The following is a 15,238-nucleotide window of genomic DNA, read 5'->3' as shown; positions in this document are numbered from 1 at the left end:
GCCCTGTGATTGGCTTCACCAGACTCCTGTGACCCTGTAGTTAGGATATAGTGGGTTGAATAATGGATGGATGGACGGTAGTTGTGTTTCAATACTATGTCAAAAGACTACTGAATCAAAGTAAACTTAATTTCACAGATTGTTTGTTTAGTAAATTTAAATAATTACAGGTGTCATATTAAATTAGTTATTTTGTGGGTAACACTTTAGTTACTGCAAACTATTCCTCATATGCTGCTGTGTAACAAGATCTCAATAAAGGCCCCTTTTGGTCTTAATTAGACTTGCAAAACATCAGGAAAGCGTTAATTCATCTCTGTAATGTTGTGTATTAATAGAACTTCATTTCATTTTGAGGAATCACTCAGCAGAAGTGTTTCAAGAAACGTGATGGGGGCTCCTTCACACCAACAGCAATAGGCGTATATAGCGCCTTACTGGGACTGCCAAGGTGGAAGTTTTCTTTTTTTTTAAACTGTTTTCCTTTTTTGTCATTTTGGTGTGTGTTTAGACCATTGTATGTGTGTATATATCTATTTGTTTATCTGTCTATTTATGTCTTTTCAAGAGCTTCTGTAAAAAGACACATTTCCCTCAGGAAAAAATACATTTATGTGTATCAAAAATAAAGTTAAAGAGGTATCTTTTAAAGTGATATATAGAATTTAACCTATTAAAGTTTTTCTTGACATTAATTTAAGGTTGAAAATGTGTTTTGTGAGAAGGATCCAGAAACATTTTCCCATCTTTTCTAGGAATATCAGAACTCTAAGGTGTTCTGGATTGAGTTACAAAATGTGGTGAATTATTTTTGTTAAATTTGCTTTAAAGTTGAATGACAGTGATATATTCTGTGTTCGAAAGGAAAGATGGTAATCCTAAAATTAGATATCCGATTAACCTGTAAATAATTTTTGGACTATATCATATTCATAAAATGAAATGGTCTCGTGGAATACCAAAATTTAACAGTTTCAAGACTGAACTTAGTCATTACTTCCAAACTATAAACGGTTGTAAGACCTACTGATGCTATAATCTATTGTATTGAAGTTTAAAGTTGACATAGCTATATAAGGGGATCAAAATTTTTTGGGCCAATCCGGTGACATGGGGCTATATAATGTGCCTCTGTAGATTTTTTTACGTCTGTATTTATGCGCGTATCGCACACCACTTGAATACCATTTTTAAGTATTATATACTGTTGATTGTATTTTGTAATTTATTTCTTTAAATACCATAAAAAAAGTTTTCAGCACTCACTGATATGCGTTTAAGTTAAGTAAATGCACTTTCACATATGTAAATAGATAGAAAGATATAGATGTGAAAGACACTATATAATAGATAGATAGATGTGAAAGACACTATATAATAGATAGATAGATAGATAGATAGATAGATAGATAGATAGATAGATAGATAGATACTTTATTAATCCCAAGGGTAAATTCACATTTTTTTAGATAGTCCCAAAATGTCCCAAACATTTCAACTTTTTCGCAGGACAGCGAAGCTACAATTACACCCGTACGCTTCTAAGAACTGTCCGCACTGGCGCTCGGCTCCGCCCCCTGCCGCGCGAGCCTGAGCACACAGCACTCGACCGTTACTGCGTCAGCGATGACGCGCCAAGTTGTTCGGCAGCTCTCGTCCGCTCCAGTGCCACATTCTGATTAGCACTGTCGCGAAGTGTCGCGTAACTTATTACGAGCGAGGGCTTTTTTTTTTACGCAGTATAATTTGCGGCAGCGAATAGCGCGGAGGTTTGAACGAGCGAAACGGCAGCAGGCGGCTGTTATTGTATGATGGTGGATAAACTGGTGATGTAGAGCACCCTCTACGGGAACGAGAAAAAAACGGTGCCAGAAACGTTTTGGCGACGTTGTCCTGAAGTCACCTTAAGCCCTGTTCTGGTCAGCGATAAACCCCTTGTTTATCGTGGGGGGGCGCACTGTTTTGTGCTGTTGTCAAGGCAACCGAACAACTGCTGAAAGTTCAGCACCTGTTGGATTACCTTCTCCTGGGATTTGAAAGCACAAACAGGTAAAGTATAATTTAAAACTCGCGACTGGGTGCGGTGGCGATTAAAGTGTCGCTTCGTGTACTCCCGTGAAACTCAAAGGGATTCTCGGTGAAAAGCCCAAACGCTTTTTCAGTTTCCTGGTAGCTTTTACTTCTGCGTGTTCATCCAGTGCCGATACGAGTGACTCGCTGTTGACCGGCGACTGTCCCCTTGTCGGTGTGTACGCGATTGCATCCATGCATGAATTGGCGTCCCGGCCAGTACTATCTCGCGTTTTAACCTAAACGTTGTCATCTTGTAATACAAGTTTAAATTACCTAGGGCCTCCATACTTGAGTCTTGAAGCTTTTGCGAGCTGGCATTATGAAAACCACCTTGTCTTGTCATATTACACAATTACAGTAGCGACTCTTATTTTATTATTTTTGTAAACATCTTTTTGCCACTTTTTATTTTTCTTTCTTAAAGAGATCGACTCCAAACCAAGCATGGCGTTCCAGGGAGAAAGTAAGCGCTTTCCGGTGACCTCAAAGAAGACTGAGCAGCCTCGCATTGTATTGCTGGAAGAAGAAGTACGGAACCTGTCCGAGGAGCTGATCCAATGCCAGGTACACCCTGATTGGGGAAAAATCTTGATTTAGTTAGATAGATTAACAAATGAAGAAAGTGTCCTGTGGTTAGATTACTATTTGCATTTATGGAGTGTACATTTAACAAAAAAAAAGGAAGTCAATAATCATCTTTGTTGAATCTCATTGAAACATGAGTCAGAGTTCTGAACAAATCATCAAACAGAAAACGTTTAGCTGAGCAGGTTGTAGTTTCCTTGAGCACTGAAGTCTGTAATGGTGCAGGATTTGGCCACCCCTGTGACTTGGTATGCACTTTTGGTTTTCATAATCTGAGAAACACTGGCTGTGTTACCTGACTTTGCTGCCTGGGAAACTTCCTAAGACAATGTGCTGTTGGTTAATTGGATGTACAAGAAGTATTAGTTAACTAAGTGCTTTTCAGTATAAAATATCTGTATTTTTTAACCAGGGGCTAATAATATTAATTCAATGAGGCGCCTTACACTTGAGTAAAACATTCCTGCAGTTCCTAGTGAATGACTTTGGGTAGTGTTGATCGGTAATTGCTGCTGAAGAATGTGAATTTCCCATTGGGATTAATAAAGTATCTATCTATCTATCTATCTATCTATCTATCTATCTATCTATCTATCTATCTATCTATCTATCTATCTATCTATCTATCTATCTATCTAATATTTGCCAATACTTTTCACACCGTGAATAAATGCTTCATTTTCTGGTGACATTTTTCAACAAATATTTTTCTGGAAGTTTGCCGTGCGGCTGGCTTAGACAAATGTTTTCCCCCCAGTGCCCTGTAAGGTTTTACGAGGTCAGGGTGGCATCACAGATCTGTTACAGGCAATGTTGGATGGGACACCTTTCATCCCCCCCCCCCGGTACTTGACTTTCCCACAGCTGGCATACACCCTTGAACCTGGGACCAAGAACATCAATAGACATAAACTGACATGGACTGGGCAATGAGAACACACACAAGCACAGACGGATCAAGGGCTGGTTCAAACATGCCTACTGCTTTGGTTTCAACAGTGTGTCAGAATAAAGTGTAGTGCCGTCATCGTAATATATCAATAAATAAAAAGTAATAATAAACCGCATCCAGTGGAGGTTAAAATCAATAATCCAAATGCAGGTTAAAATCAAGGTTAAATACACAGTGAAGATAAATCCATAAAAATCCCTTTCGAACCTCTGTGCTTCCTTGTAAAAACTGAAGCATCCTCTTCTTCCCTGTTAGGAGACGTCCTCCGATAACAGCAGACACTGGCACTCTTGTTAACAAAGTGGCATCGTTACCTCTTGCAATGTTAGGATTTTTAAGATCCGTGATTCATTTTCTCCCTTTGTGGATTTCCAACTACAAACATGCAAACCGTATCACAGACCTTTGCTTCCATAAAAATATAGTGTGTGTGTGTGTGTTTTTATATACATCTCAATCAATCCTCTGTCTGTGTGTCTGCTTTTCACAACAGAACTACTTAACGGATTTAGATCGTTTTTTTTTTTCTAGATTTCGCTTGAACATTCTGGTTGATTTTGCTACTTCTCTCATCGCGCTATGCGTCATAGTTTGCTTGTGGTACCGATTTATTTGTGCGAATCTGAGAGACACACACACAGGCCAAGGGGAGAGAGCGGGGCCCTCCTCACTCACATGTCAGCCTCCATTCAAGTCACTCTACCTCTCGCCACGTGTTGGAGCGCACCTTGCCTCCACTTAGTCTGTTGAACAAACGGGTATCATTGGCTATCATCTACGGATTGTTAAGGAGTAACGTTTGACTTTTTTGAGAGAGAGAGAGATCAGAGCTACATGTGTTTTAGAGGTAGCTGCTGATTGCCAGAGATATTACGGCCACAAGCTTTTCTCCCCACGTGGGGGACGCTCTTCCATCAAAGCTCAACACTATCAGACACAGTGCCAACGTTTGACGTTGGAGCGTACCTACCTTCCGCTTGGCCGAAATTACATTTTTTTTTTATTGATTTTTAAAGTTTGTCCTGTTTCATTACTACGTAGTGGAGCCGCAGGGGACAGCTAGGATACACAATAGACTGTGATACGGTTTACATATTTATGGTTGGAAATCCACAAAGGAAGAAAATGAGTCACATATCTTAAAATTGTTTTTTATTCCTAAGCTTTCGACAACCATGCAGGTGTCATCATCAGAGGAAAATGATTAGACATACAGGAATCAAAGGCAATATATAGCAAATAAGGAGGGGAGAGTAGGTGGATGTGGTGGGGGAATTGATGAGCTGGGGTTCGGGGGATGCTGGTCATAAAGTCTTATTTAATATGTACATGTTATTCTTTTCAAGCCTGCATATACTGGGGTTCATGTCCAAATGTCTGTTAATGGCATTTTCATTGGATAGCCACGTTTCAGCCAATTCTCTGGCTCTTTTAGTATTAGCCTTGAATTTTATTGCACCCAGTCCCATTTAAATGTGTGTCCAGTTGAACTTGTATGTGTGTAAATCAGAGATCATGGTATGCTGTAAACTGCGTTCCGTGTCTCTTTTGCCAATTTCTTGCTTTTAGCATTAAAAAGGACTGTGTGTAGAGTGTTTGTAGGCTTGTGTGCTACTTTGATGTTAGATCTAGACAGGATACGTGCTGTAACTTTTGATACCCCGTGATGATAAGGAAGTGTGTGTGTGTGTGTGTGTGTGTGTGTGTGTGTGTTTACTGAATATGTATCATAAATACATACACACACACCAGGAAGAAATCTAAGAAGAAAGAAAAACATCTGAAAGATCCCACTCCACCACTCTTAAGTAAGTGGGTACCTGATGTTCTATACTACTTGAATTTAGAAAAATTAAATTCTCACTTAGGGGATCTGGTCAAAACGTTTTTTAAATATGGCAGCTTCTAATCAATGACATTTTAGAATCCGCTTCCATTTTGGGGGAAAGGAACACCCTTCTTTTCTTGCTTCTTTTATAGAGTAACTGCAGTTGCTGACTCCTCACTCTTTCTTTTGGGTGGGGGTCGAATTTTGCTTTGATTTGTTAAATTTGATTTAATTGTATGGAATGTTAGCTGTTTCTAATTAAAATCAATAAAAATATATATAAAAAAGGACTTGGCAGCACCATTGGCAGTGAGGCGCTATACAGGTGTTGGTATGAAGGAGCCCCCCATTGTGTTTCTTGAGACACGTCTGCTATACAGGTGTTGGTGTGAAGATAGATAGATAGATACTTTATTAATCCCAAGGGGAAATTCACATTCTTCAGCAGCAGCATACTGATACAAAAAAACAATATTAAATTAAAGATTGATAATAATGCAGGTAGAAACAGACGATAACTTTTTATAATGTTAATGTTTACCCCCCCGGGTGGAATTGAAGAGTCGCATAGTTTGGTGGAGGAACGATCTCCTCAGTCTGTCAGTGGAGCAGGACAGTGACAGCAGTCTGTCGCTGAAACTGCTCTTCTGTCTGGAGATGATACTGTTTAGTGGATGCAGTAGATTCTCCATAATTGACAGGAGTCTGCTCAGCGCCCTTCGCTCTGCCACAGATGTCAAACTGTCCAGCTCCATGCCAACAATAGAGCCTGCCTTCCTCACCAGTTTGTCCAGGCGTGAGGCGTCTTTCTTCTTAATGCTGCCTCCCCAGCAAACCACCGCGTAGAAGAGGACGCTCGCCACAACCCTCTGAAAGAACATCTGCAGCATCTTATTGCAGATGTTGAAAGACGCCAGCCTTCTAAGGAAGTATAACCGGCTCTGTCCTTTCTTACACAGAGCATCAGTATTGGCAGTCCAGTCCAATTTATCATCCAGCTGCACTCCCAGGTATTTATAGGTCTGCACCATCTGCACACAGTCACCTCTGATGATCACGGGGTCCATGAGGGGCCTGGTCCTCCTAAAATCCACCACCAGCTCCTTGGTTTTGCTGGTGTTCAGGTGTAGATGGTTTGAGTCGCACCATTTAACAAAGTCATTGATTTGGTCCCTATACTCCTCCTCCTGCCCACTCCTGATGCAGCCCACGATAGCCCCCCATTGTGTTTCTTGAGACACGTCTGCTGAGTGGTTTGTTGTCTGTGTCACAGAAAGGATGTGCAGCATTGTTCATAATGGTGCTCAGTTTTGTCTCCTTCATTTCTACCTCCAGGGGGTCCAGAGTGTGTCCCATAGCTGAGCTGGCCCTTTTAATAAGCTTATTATGCTAATCTGAGCAATTAAAAGAAAAAAAAACCCACAAAAATTGAACTTTACCAATCATTTGTTAATAACATTAATAATGAACTACAATTAAATAAAGTAAATGCTATAATAAACAACAATAAATAAACCCAAAAATAGATTTTCAATTTAAAAAAGTTTCTCTGAGTAATAAAGATGAACTTGGAATTTAAATATGGTCCTTAAAGATGAACAACTAGAATATACAGCAGTGGCTGTCAAAGTGTGGTCCTCGGACCATGTACCTGGTGGTCTGTGGGCTGACCTCCTCTCCTTTTCTTTTTTAGAAGAATTTTGACTTTGACACTGACCTCTGAACACACTTCTTGACTTTCTTGCAGACGACACCATTTCTTTTACTTCTGCTCTACTTCTTTCCACCCCAGTCCTGTACTCTGAACCAGCATGGTAGCTCATAGAGTAGCTGTGCTGGATTCATCTTGCAGCATAGAAAGACGCTGGGGAGGAGTGCCCGTTGGACAGTGTTGTGTTTGATTTCTTTCTTAGGGTACCTTCAGTACTAGGGTGTGAAGAAAAGGGGCCTGAGTTGCCTTGAAAGCTTACATATTGTAATCATTCTAGTTAGCCAATAAAAGGGGTCATTTTGCTTGACTTCTTACTACTAGGGAACCTTCCAAATTCCTAACAGTGGGAGTAATACAGGCAATTCAATTCAGGAGGAGCTTTCCAATAAACAGCCCCGTTCTGGCTTACTCACTATCTGCGTTTGTGTGCCAAAATTTCTTGTTTGCACCTTCAGTTGTTACAGTATTTTTCACGAGTGCACATAGAAAAATAATATGACAAATGTCACACAGAATTTATGATAAATAATGGCTGTTGGCCATAGATGGCCCTGCATACAGTATCTTTTGACATAAAACTTTGTGAAGAACTGATACACAGTAGGGCGGCACGGTGGCGCAGTGGGTAGCGCTGCTGCCTCGCAGTTGGGAGACCTGGGGACCTGGGTTTGCTTCTCGGGTCCTCCCTGTGTGGAGTTTGCATGTTCTCCCCGTGTCTGTGTGGGTTTTCTCCGGGCGCTCCGGTTTCCTCCCACAGTTCAAAGACATGCAGGTTAGGTGGATTGGCGATTCTAAATTGACCCTAGTGTGTGCTTGGTGTGTTTGTGTGTGTCCTGTGGTGGGTTGGCACCCTGCCCGGGATTGGTTCCTGCCTTGTGCCCTGTGTTGGCTGGGATTGGCTCCAGCAGACCCCCGTGACCCTGTGTTTGGATTCAGCAGGTTGGAAAATGGATGGATGGATGATACACAGTACCTGACCTCATTCGTACTTTGAGGTGCAGCAGCAGCCATTTTGTTGTACAGCATATTACAGGACATTGACACATTTTTATGTCTTACGGGAAATGCTAACTTGCAAGTTCAGATTGTCAAGTCAAAAAAGTATATTGTTGTTGATGTGTACCTAATGTAGAAGTCAAATCTGAAATTGGTGAAGCATATTGCATGACTGCCTTCACTTTATCTGTCATGAAGCACTTGTATCTATGATGACATATAAAAACTGAGTAACAGAGTGAAGGGCAGCTACCTATTTAATAATCAGCCATTCTTTGCAGGTGTATATAGTAGATTTGCAAATGCAAGTCTTACTTTCTAAACTGTTGTTTTAATTAAGCAAGTGCCTTGTGTCTGCTTAGGGTAGACATTGCGGGCATGTCTGCTAACAGTTTGGCACATAGAAAAGATGAGGCAAAGTAAGGTAAGGTCAAGTCAGGTTGGGGAGCATGCACTGGTACAGCATGTTGCTGCACCCACCACACAATAAAACAGTTCGGTATCCCAGTTGGCAACCCCAAAGGCAGACACGCCATCCAATCCCACCCTCAGGGAAATGACTATCTACATGCTGCAGCCAGGTGTTATGTGGGCGCCCCCTTGGCCTGGTCCAGCTGCTCCTGCGAGTCAGATCACCCTCGGGAAATCACGCCATATGGCTGTAGTGTCATAAATGTTGCACCCTCACAATTTGGGACTCCGTGAGCAACACAAAGTCAAACCTGTGGTACCCAAGGATTCACTAAAGAGATACAACACTGAAGGAGTCCAGTCTTCATCTCAGGTCACTGGATAGCGTCCACGTCTCACAACCATATAGCAAGACAGAAAGCACCAGGACTCTGAAGACTTGGACCTTCGTTCCTTTTGCAGAGATATCGGGAGCTCCACACACCCCTTTCCAGTGACCTCATGACCCCCCATGCTCTCCCAATCCGTCTACCGACTTCATAGGAAGAGTCACCAGAGACATGAATGTCACTGTCGAGGTCAGTAAACCTCTCAACGAGGTCGACACTTTCTCCACAGACAGACACACTGCTGATGGCCGTGCCCAAGAGGTCATTAAAGGCCTGGCTGTTGGTTTTTATCAGGACCCTTGTAAGCCCAGACACTTGGACTCCTCACTCAGTCTCTCAAGAGCCCCGACCAGAGCCTCCATTGACTCCATGAAGGTCACAGCATTGTCAGCAAAGTCAAGATCACTGCATCTCTCTGCACCAACAGATGCCCAACAGCCGCTGGACCACACGACTCTGCCCCACACCCAGTCCATGCAAGCATTGAACAGAGTAAGAGCAGAACACACCACTGACGGACCCCAGAATCAACTGGGAAAAAACACAGAGGTCCTGGCTCCACTCTGCACAGTACCAGTGTACATGCTGGCCATGATATCCAGCAACTTTGAGGGGGGAATCCCACAAAGTCTCAGGATGTCCCACAGGGTAGCTTGATCAACTGAGTTGAACACTTTACAAAAATCGACAAAGAATGCAAAGAAACTCTGCCGATATTCACGTTTGCACTCAAAGAGAACCCAGTGCTAGGATGAGGTTGATGGTAGACATCTTCGACGTAAAACCAAACTTCTCCAGTCGCTGGAAGGTGAGCAAGTGATCACGGATCCTAGTGAGGACCTTACCTGGCACTGAGAGCAGTGTTATACCCCGTAGTTGCTGCAATCTTGGTGATTACCCTTCCCCTTCTAAATAATGACAACAAAATAAGCTAAGGTTGCAATTTAATAAATACAGTAACACTAAGCCATCGTATGTTTCTTGTTATGAACATGCGTTATGTACAGTAAATACATCCCTGACAGTTTAGTAGGCATCACGGGATGAAACAACACAATAAAAAGGGGTGGAGGGTTCAATCTCGGGCTTTAAATTCTATGTAAATTCAGGTAGTCATTGACTTAAGACCACATTCGGTTCCGACAGACTGGTATATGTATTCAAACCTGACCATATGTATAGTAAGTCTTTTTTTTTTTTTTTTTACTTTCTCGTATACGAAATATAGGGAAGATATTGTAATGATCCAAAAATTGCGATGTGGAGATTTTGAGGAATCTCGACGTTTTAGATCTCCATGACTTTCTTGTATATGAACTATAGGGAACTATTTTGGAATCCTCCAAAAGGTCCATTTCGAGATTTTGATGAATCTCGAAGTTTTAGACCAACCCCGAGTCCAGAACTTTTGGAATTGTATGTGTGTGTAAACACGGTAACTTGAGTACGCTTTCACTTAGGTCAACCAAATTTTGCATACAAGTATTAGGTACAAAACGTAGATTTCTATCAACTTTTGGGCTATTTCCACTAACTGGACATGGTACTTTACCTTTTATTCATGCAGCTGCACAGTCCGATTTATTCAACTTTACTTTTATGATGATTGTTCAATATATTATTAATTCCATTTGTTGTTGATGGTTCTTTAATGTTCGTAATATAAAAATATAATCATTGTCTTGGGGTTTACTCCTCAAATATCCCCATATCTGAGTATACAAGAAAGTCTAGGGGAGACCACTCCTGATTTTTATAATCATTCTTAGTATGTTTTGTAGATTTTCAGTCTTTTTTTTGTGTGAATTATTTCTTATTTTATTTGTTTCGTTATTACTGTTGCTCGCATGGGTGCTGAACCTTTAACAGCTTCTTGTCCCCTTTATTTGTCTGTGTTATGTTACGTCATCCGCGTGAGCCTCTCCCAGTATTCATTGTGTTAACTATGAGAGGAGGAATTGTACCGGCAGAGTTTGAGCACTCGTATGTTTTCTGTTTTAACATTTCAGCTTGTTAATAATAAACATTAACAAATAAAGGAGTACAGTGTGGTTTCATTACCCCTTCATGGTGGTTTGCACCTGCCACCTGTTAATGTGTCAGAATTTGGAATTTGTTTCAGTGCTCTGTGTTCACAGATTGACACCCAAACTCCACAGAACTGATGGGGACAGTAAATGTATTTGAATCATTTTCTTTCACTAGCCATTAAAGTAGTTGTTTACACAAGTTTATAGTTTTCTTTCCTTTTACTTTTACTGTTTTACAATTTTGTACACTGTTTACTTGTTATGTTATTTTCCTATTTTTATTGCCAATAAAATACTAAAAATGGCTTGATCCTCACAAGTTGAAAACTTAGTCGTCTTTGGAAGTAGGAAAAAGGTGAAGCATTTTTGTAATTTTCCTTAATGGAACTTTATCTAAGTCTATCTTGTGTCTCTTGCAGGCAGACAAAGAGTTTGTGTGGTCTTTATGGAAACGTCTTCAAGTTGCCAATCCAGATTTGACTCAAGCAGTCAGCTTGGTTGTGGAAAGGTGAGTTATTAATAATTACTTTGCACAGATACCCCATATGAAACATTTTGCTCTTGCACCAGCACATAATATTGCAGAACTTTATAAATGAATAATTATTTTTCACTCTGAAACAGAAATACAGTATATGAAAAATGCAAAAGTGTGAATGCTTACCCTCTGAGTCAATGACTTGATAGGGGCCTCTTTGGCACCAGTGTCAGCCTTGTGTCTCCTTTGCTATGTCTGTATTCACTTTGCACATCTGGATTTGGGGATGTTCACACATTCTTCTTTTCAGGTTTACCCCAGCTCTGTCAAGGGGGGTCGGAAGCATCTATGAAGCAGAATCTTTGAAATTTTTTCAGAGATTTACAATGTGATTCAAGTCTGTGGTTTAGACATTTCAAATCTTTTTATAAATCTGCTCATGTGTTGCACTACTGGAATGTGCTCCTTGTTTCCTCGGTGTTCTGCTGTGTTTGGCTTTTGTCACCTTAGAGCAGGGGTTCCCACCCTGGGTTGCCTACACCCCAATGGAGTGTGAGTACTTTCTGAAGCCACTGTGTACTAATAAATTGTAACAAGAACTAAAATTTAATTGCAAATAATATGAACGAAATAAAACAAAAAAGAAAAAAAATTAGAAAATGGCAAAAAATGAAAATTAGAAAATAGTTAAAAACTGAAACTAAATAAAATCTAAAACTAGAAAAACACCGTTGGACAATTGTAGGTCACATGTTCAAGATTAAAGACTAAGCAGCTTCAGTGTACTACAGTAATAATATTAGGCAGGGATACTCTGATTAGGTTTGTTTTTTTTAAGGCAGATACTGATGAAAGATTTAATGTTACTGGATCAGCCAATACAGATTCTGAATTCCAACTCGTTATCCCTTTAAAAACTTTTTAACACTAAGCTTCTGCATTACCAGACGCGGAGAAGCCTTATGTCCTATATTAAAGTGTTAATGTTGGTATTTTTATAATTAAACTATAGGTGTTAACTGTTTGTTTTTTATTAACAAAATGAAATTCTTTTGTGACCATGAAAATACTAAAATCTAACTAAATTTGTACAATGCACTTCACTCAGTTATGAGGAATCTCGATGTAGCTTTCCTCTTTGTTAAACCCTCTGAAACGCCATCTTGCACACTTGGGGACCCTTGTTATGAGTTGGGGCCCAATCTGAACTCCATGGGCCCCTGACCTGCACAAGACCTTCGGCTCCTCTCTCCCAGTACCTGTTGCTTGCCACAACAAACCTGTACTTAAAATGCATTACTCAAACATTGATATTTGATCACTTGTATTTATACAACATCAAACCTAATCGATTAACCTGATTTTATTAGCTGAATAGCTACCCTACAGTATTCTACATAATATACAGAAGAATAGTTTGTGGTGGGATTTGTCTGCTTAACATGAAGAGCTGACAACTGAAGGAAGCACAACAGCCTTTACACACTATACATTCAATAATAAAACATAGTACCGTAAAATCTCTCTTAACACACTGCAATAACACAGATTTCAAAATGATATGATCATCGTTGGTCTACCTAAGCGATCTCAAAAATCAGTCACAAGTTTCCTTGAGCCAAGACTCTCCTTACTAAGACTGAATGAACTGTGCAGTGCTGGACGGTAAGGAAGGCCGAGTTTTGGAGGTAAGGCTATTCTACCCATTAATCATGGCACCAAATTGTGAGAAGTTGTTGTATGTTGATTAGTAAGAATTTCACTGTACTCTGAACATGTGACAATAATTTGTGAATTTCCCCTTGGGATTAATAAAGTCTGTCTGTCTGTCTGTCTATAGTGCCTTTCCTATCTATCTATCTATCTATTAATTATATATAGTGCCTTTCTTATCTATCCATCTATTAATTATATATAGTGCCTTTCTTTATCTATCTATCTATCTATCTATCTATCTATCTATCTATCTATCTATCTATCTATCTATCTATCTATCTATCTATCTATCTATCTATCTATCTATCTATCTATCTATCTATCTATCTATCTATCTATCTATCTATCTATCTATCTATCTATCTATCTATCTATCTATCTATCTATCTATCTATCTATCTATCTATCTATCTATCTATCTATCTATCTATCTATCTATCTATCTATCTATCTATCTATCTATCTATCTATCTATCTATCTATCTATCTATCTATCTATCTATCTATCTATCTATCTATCTATCTATCTATCTATCTATCTATCTATCTATCTATCTATCTATCTATCTATCTATCTATCTATCTATCTATCTATCTATCTTATAAACCTTATAACTGAACCAACCAATGTTGGCCAATACCTATCACCACATTTAAAATTTATCAGTGGTTCTCAGAGTCATTCCTGGAGACCTCCTGTTGTTGCAGGTTTTTGTTTAATCCCGTTTCACAATCAGTTAGTGTGTTTACGTGCACTTTTTAAAATGCCATGTAAACCCTTTTTCCAGTTTGACAAACCAGGTTAACACACCTAGATTTCTCCACGAGTTATCTGGCTATGTGTCCATATAAAGCCTTGACCGGGTTACAATTAAAGATTTTGTAGTCTGTGCATGTCTGTTGCACCCCGTTAGCCTGTGAATGTTTTAGCTTTGCAGACGCTTCCAGTAGCCTCAGGTAGAAAAACAGTAAAAACATCGAGAAAAATCATCTTCTTGAAGCTAATGCTTGGGCGATCGCATTATTCCTTCTTCTGGTGTTAGTCTGTCTCAGTTGCTAAATTTATATTGATAGGCTGAACGTACAGCGCCAAACTCAACAGCACAATCCCATGATCAGTGTTTGAGAGTAACACATTAAAAATAACGTGTTATGTAGTCTGAATATATATTTTTTTAAAGTAACGAGTAACCTAAAGCAGTCTTTATTTTATTGATGTAAGAATACCAGTATTGTTCACCCAGCAGCATGGGATGTAAGACAAGAAGCAAATGTGCTGGTACATCGCTCCTTTGAAGGACCCAATCGTACAGCCAAGCAGAAGAGTGTAACCGAAACATACTAGCAATATGTCAGTTTAAATTTAATTTAGCTATTAACTATAGATATGTTGAAACAGCAATGTCAGGTGACTCAGTGGCCAGTATTCATGCCACTAATCTTCAGTGGTTTAGGTTGGGTATGTAAAATGGGGATGGATGGTATATACTTGTATCACATGAAGGGCTACAGATTATACTGTGGCCTGGTGCAAGAATGACAGACTGTCGAGTAATGATTTGAGATGCCAGCCGGGTCGTCATGTTTAATGAAAAAGCAAAGTAAACAAAAACAACGTTCGTTATGGCATTAAACTTCCTTGGTTTTGGGCCTAAGAAAAAAAAAAAAATCATGCAGAGCTCTCTGTGGTTGTCACTTTAAGGGAGGCACGTCTAGCAGCACTGGCAAATGACTCCTCCTCTGGTGGCTTTGTTGGGGCACAGTCAGGTGACCTCGCTGGGCAGTTTTTCGGTGCTGCAGGGTTAGAAGTAGAAGACAGCATTAGCACTAGCACCAACATCATAATATACTGTGAATGGAGCCTTTGATGAGATCCACAAATGCACATTCATAACACTGTTATGTGTATGTATATGTGTGTGTGTGTGTGTGTGTGTGTGTGTGTGTGTGTGTGTGTTATATATATATATATATATATCTATATATATATATATCTATATATATATCTATATATCTATATCTATATATCTATATCTATATATATATCTCTATATCTATATATCTATATA

The 15,238-nt window shown here is 39.7% G+C and overlaps 1 protein-coding gene across 1 annotated transcript in view; it reads left to right on the top strand.

Annotated features, from left to right (window-relative positions):
* The first annotated feature begins 1,742 nt into the window (after positions 1-1,742).
* cntln (centlein, centrosomal protein) overlaps positions 1,743-15,238 on the top strand; it is a 515,615-nt gene continuing 502,119 nt past the window's right edge. The window contains exons 1-3 of the mRNA XM_028805853.2: positions 1,743-2,049; positions 2,498-2,637; positions 11,395-11,483. Coding sequence (XP_028661686.1) covers positions 2,518-2,637; positions 11,395-11,483 — 209 coding nt within the window. The 5' untranslated portion in view covers positions 1,743-2,049; positions 2,498-2,517. The remainder of the gene's footprint in view (positions 2,050-2,497; positions 2,638-11,394; positions 11,484-15,238) is intronic.

This window comes from Erpetoichthys calabaricus, chromosome 7 (assembly GCF_900747795.2).
Source record: "Erpetoichthys calabaricus chromosome 7, fErpCal1.3, whole genome shotgun sequence".
NCBI lineage: Eukaryota > Metazoa > Chordata > Cladistia > Polypteriformes > Polypteridae > Erpetoichthys > Erpetoichthys calabaricus.
The sequence above is the reverse complement of the archived record's forward strand: the minus strand, read 5'-3'. Positions and strand labels throughout refer to the sequence as shown.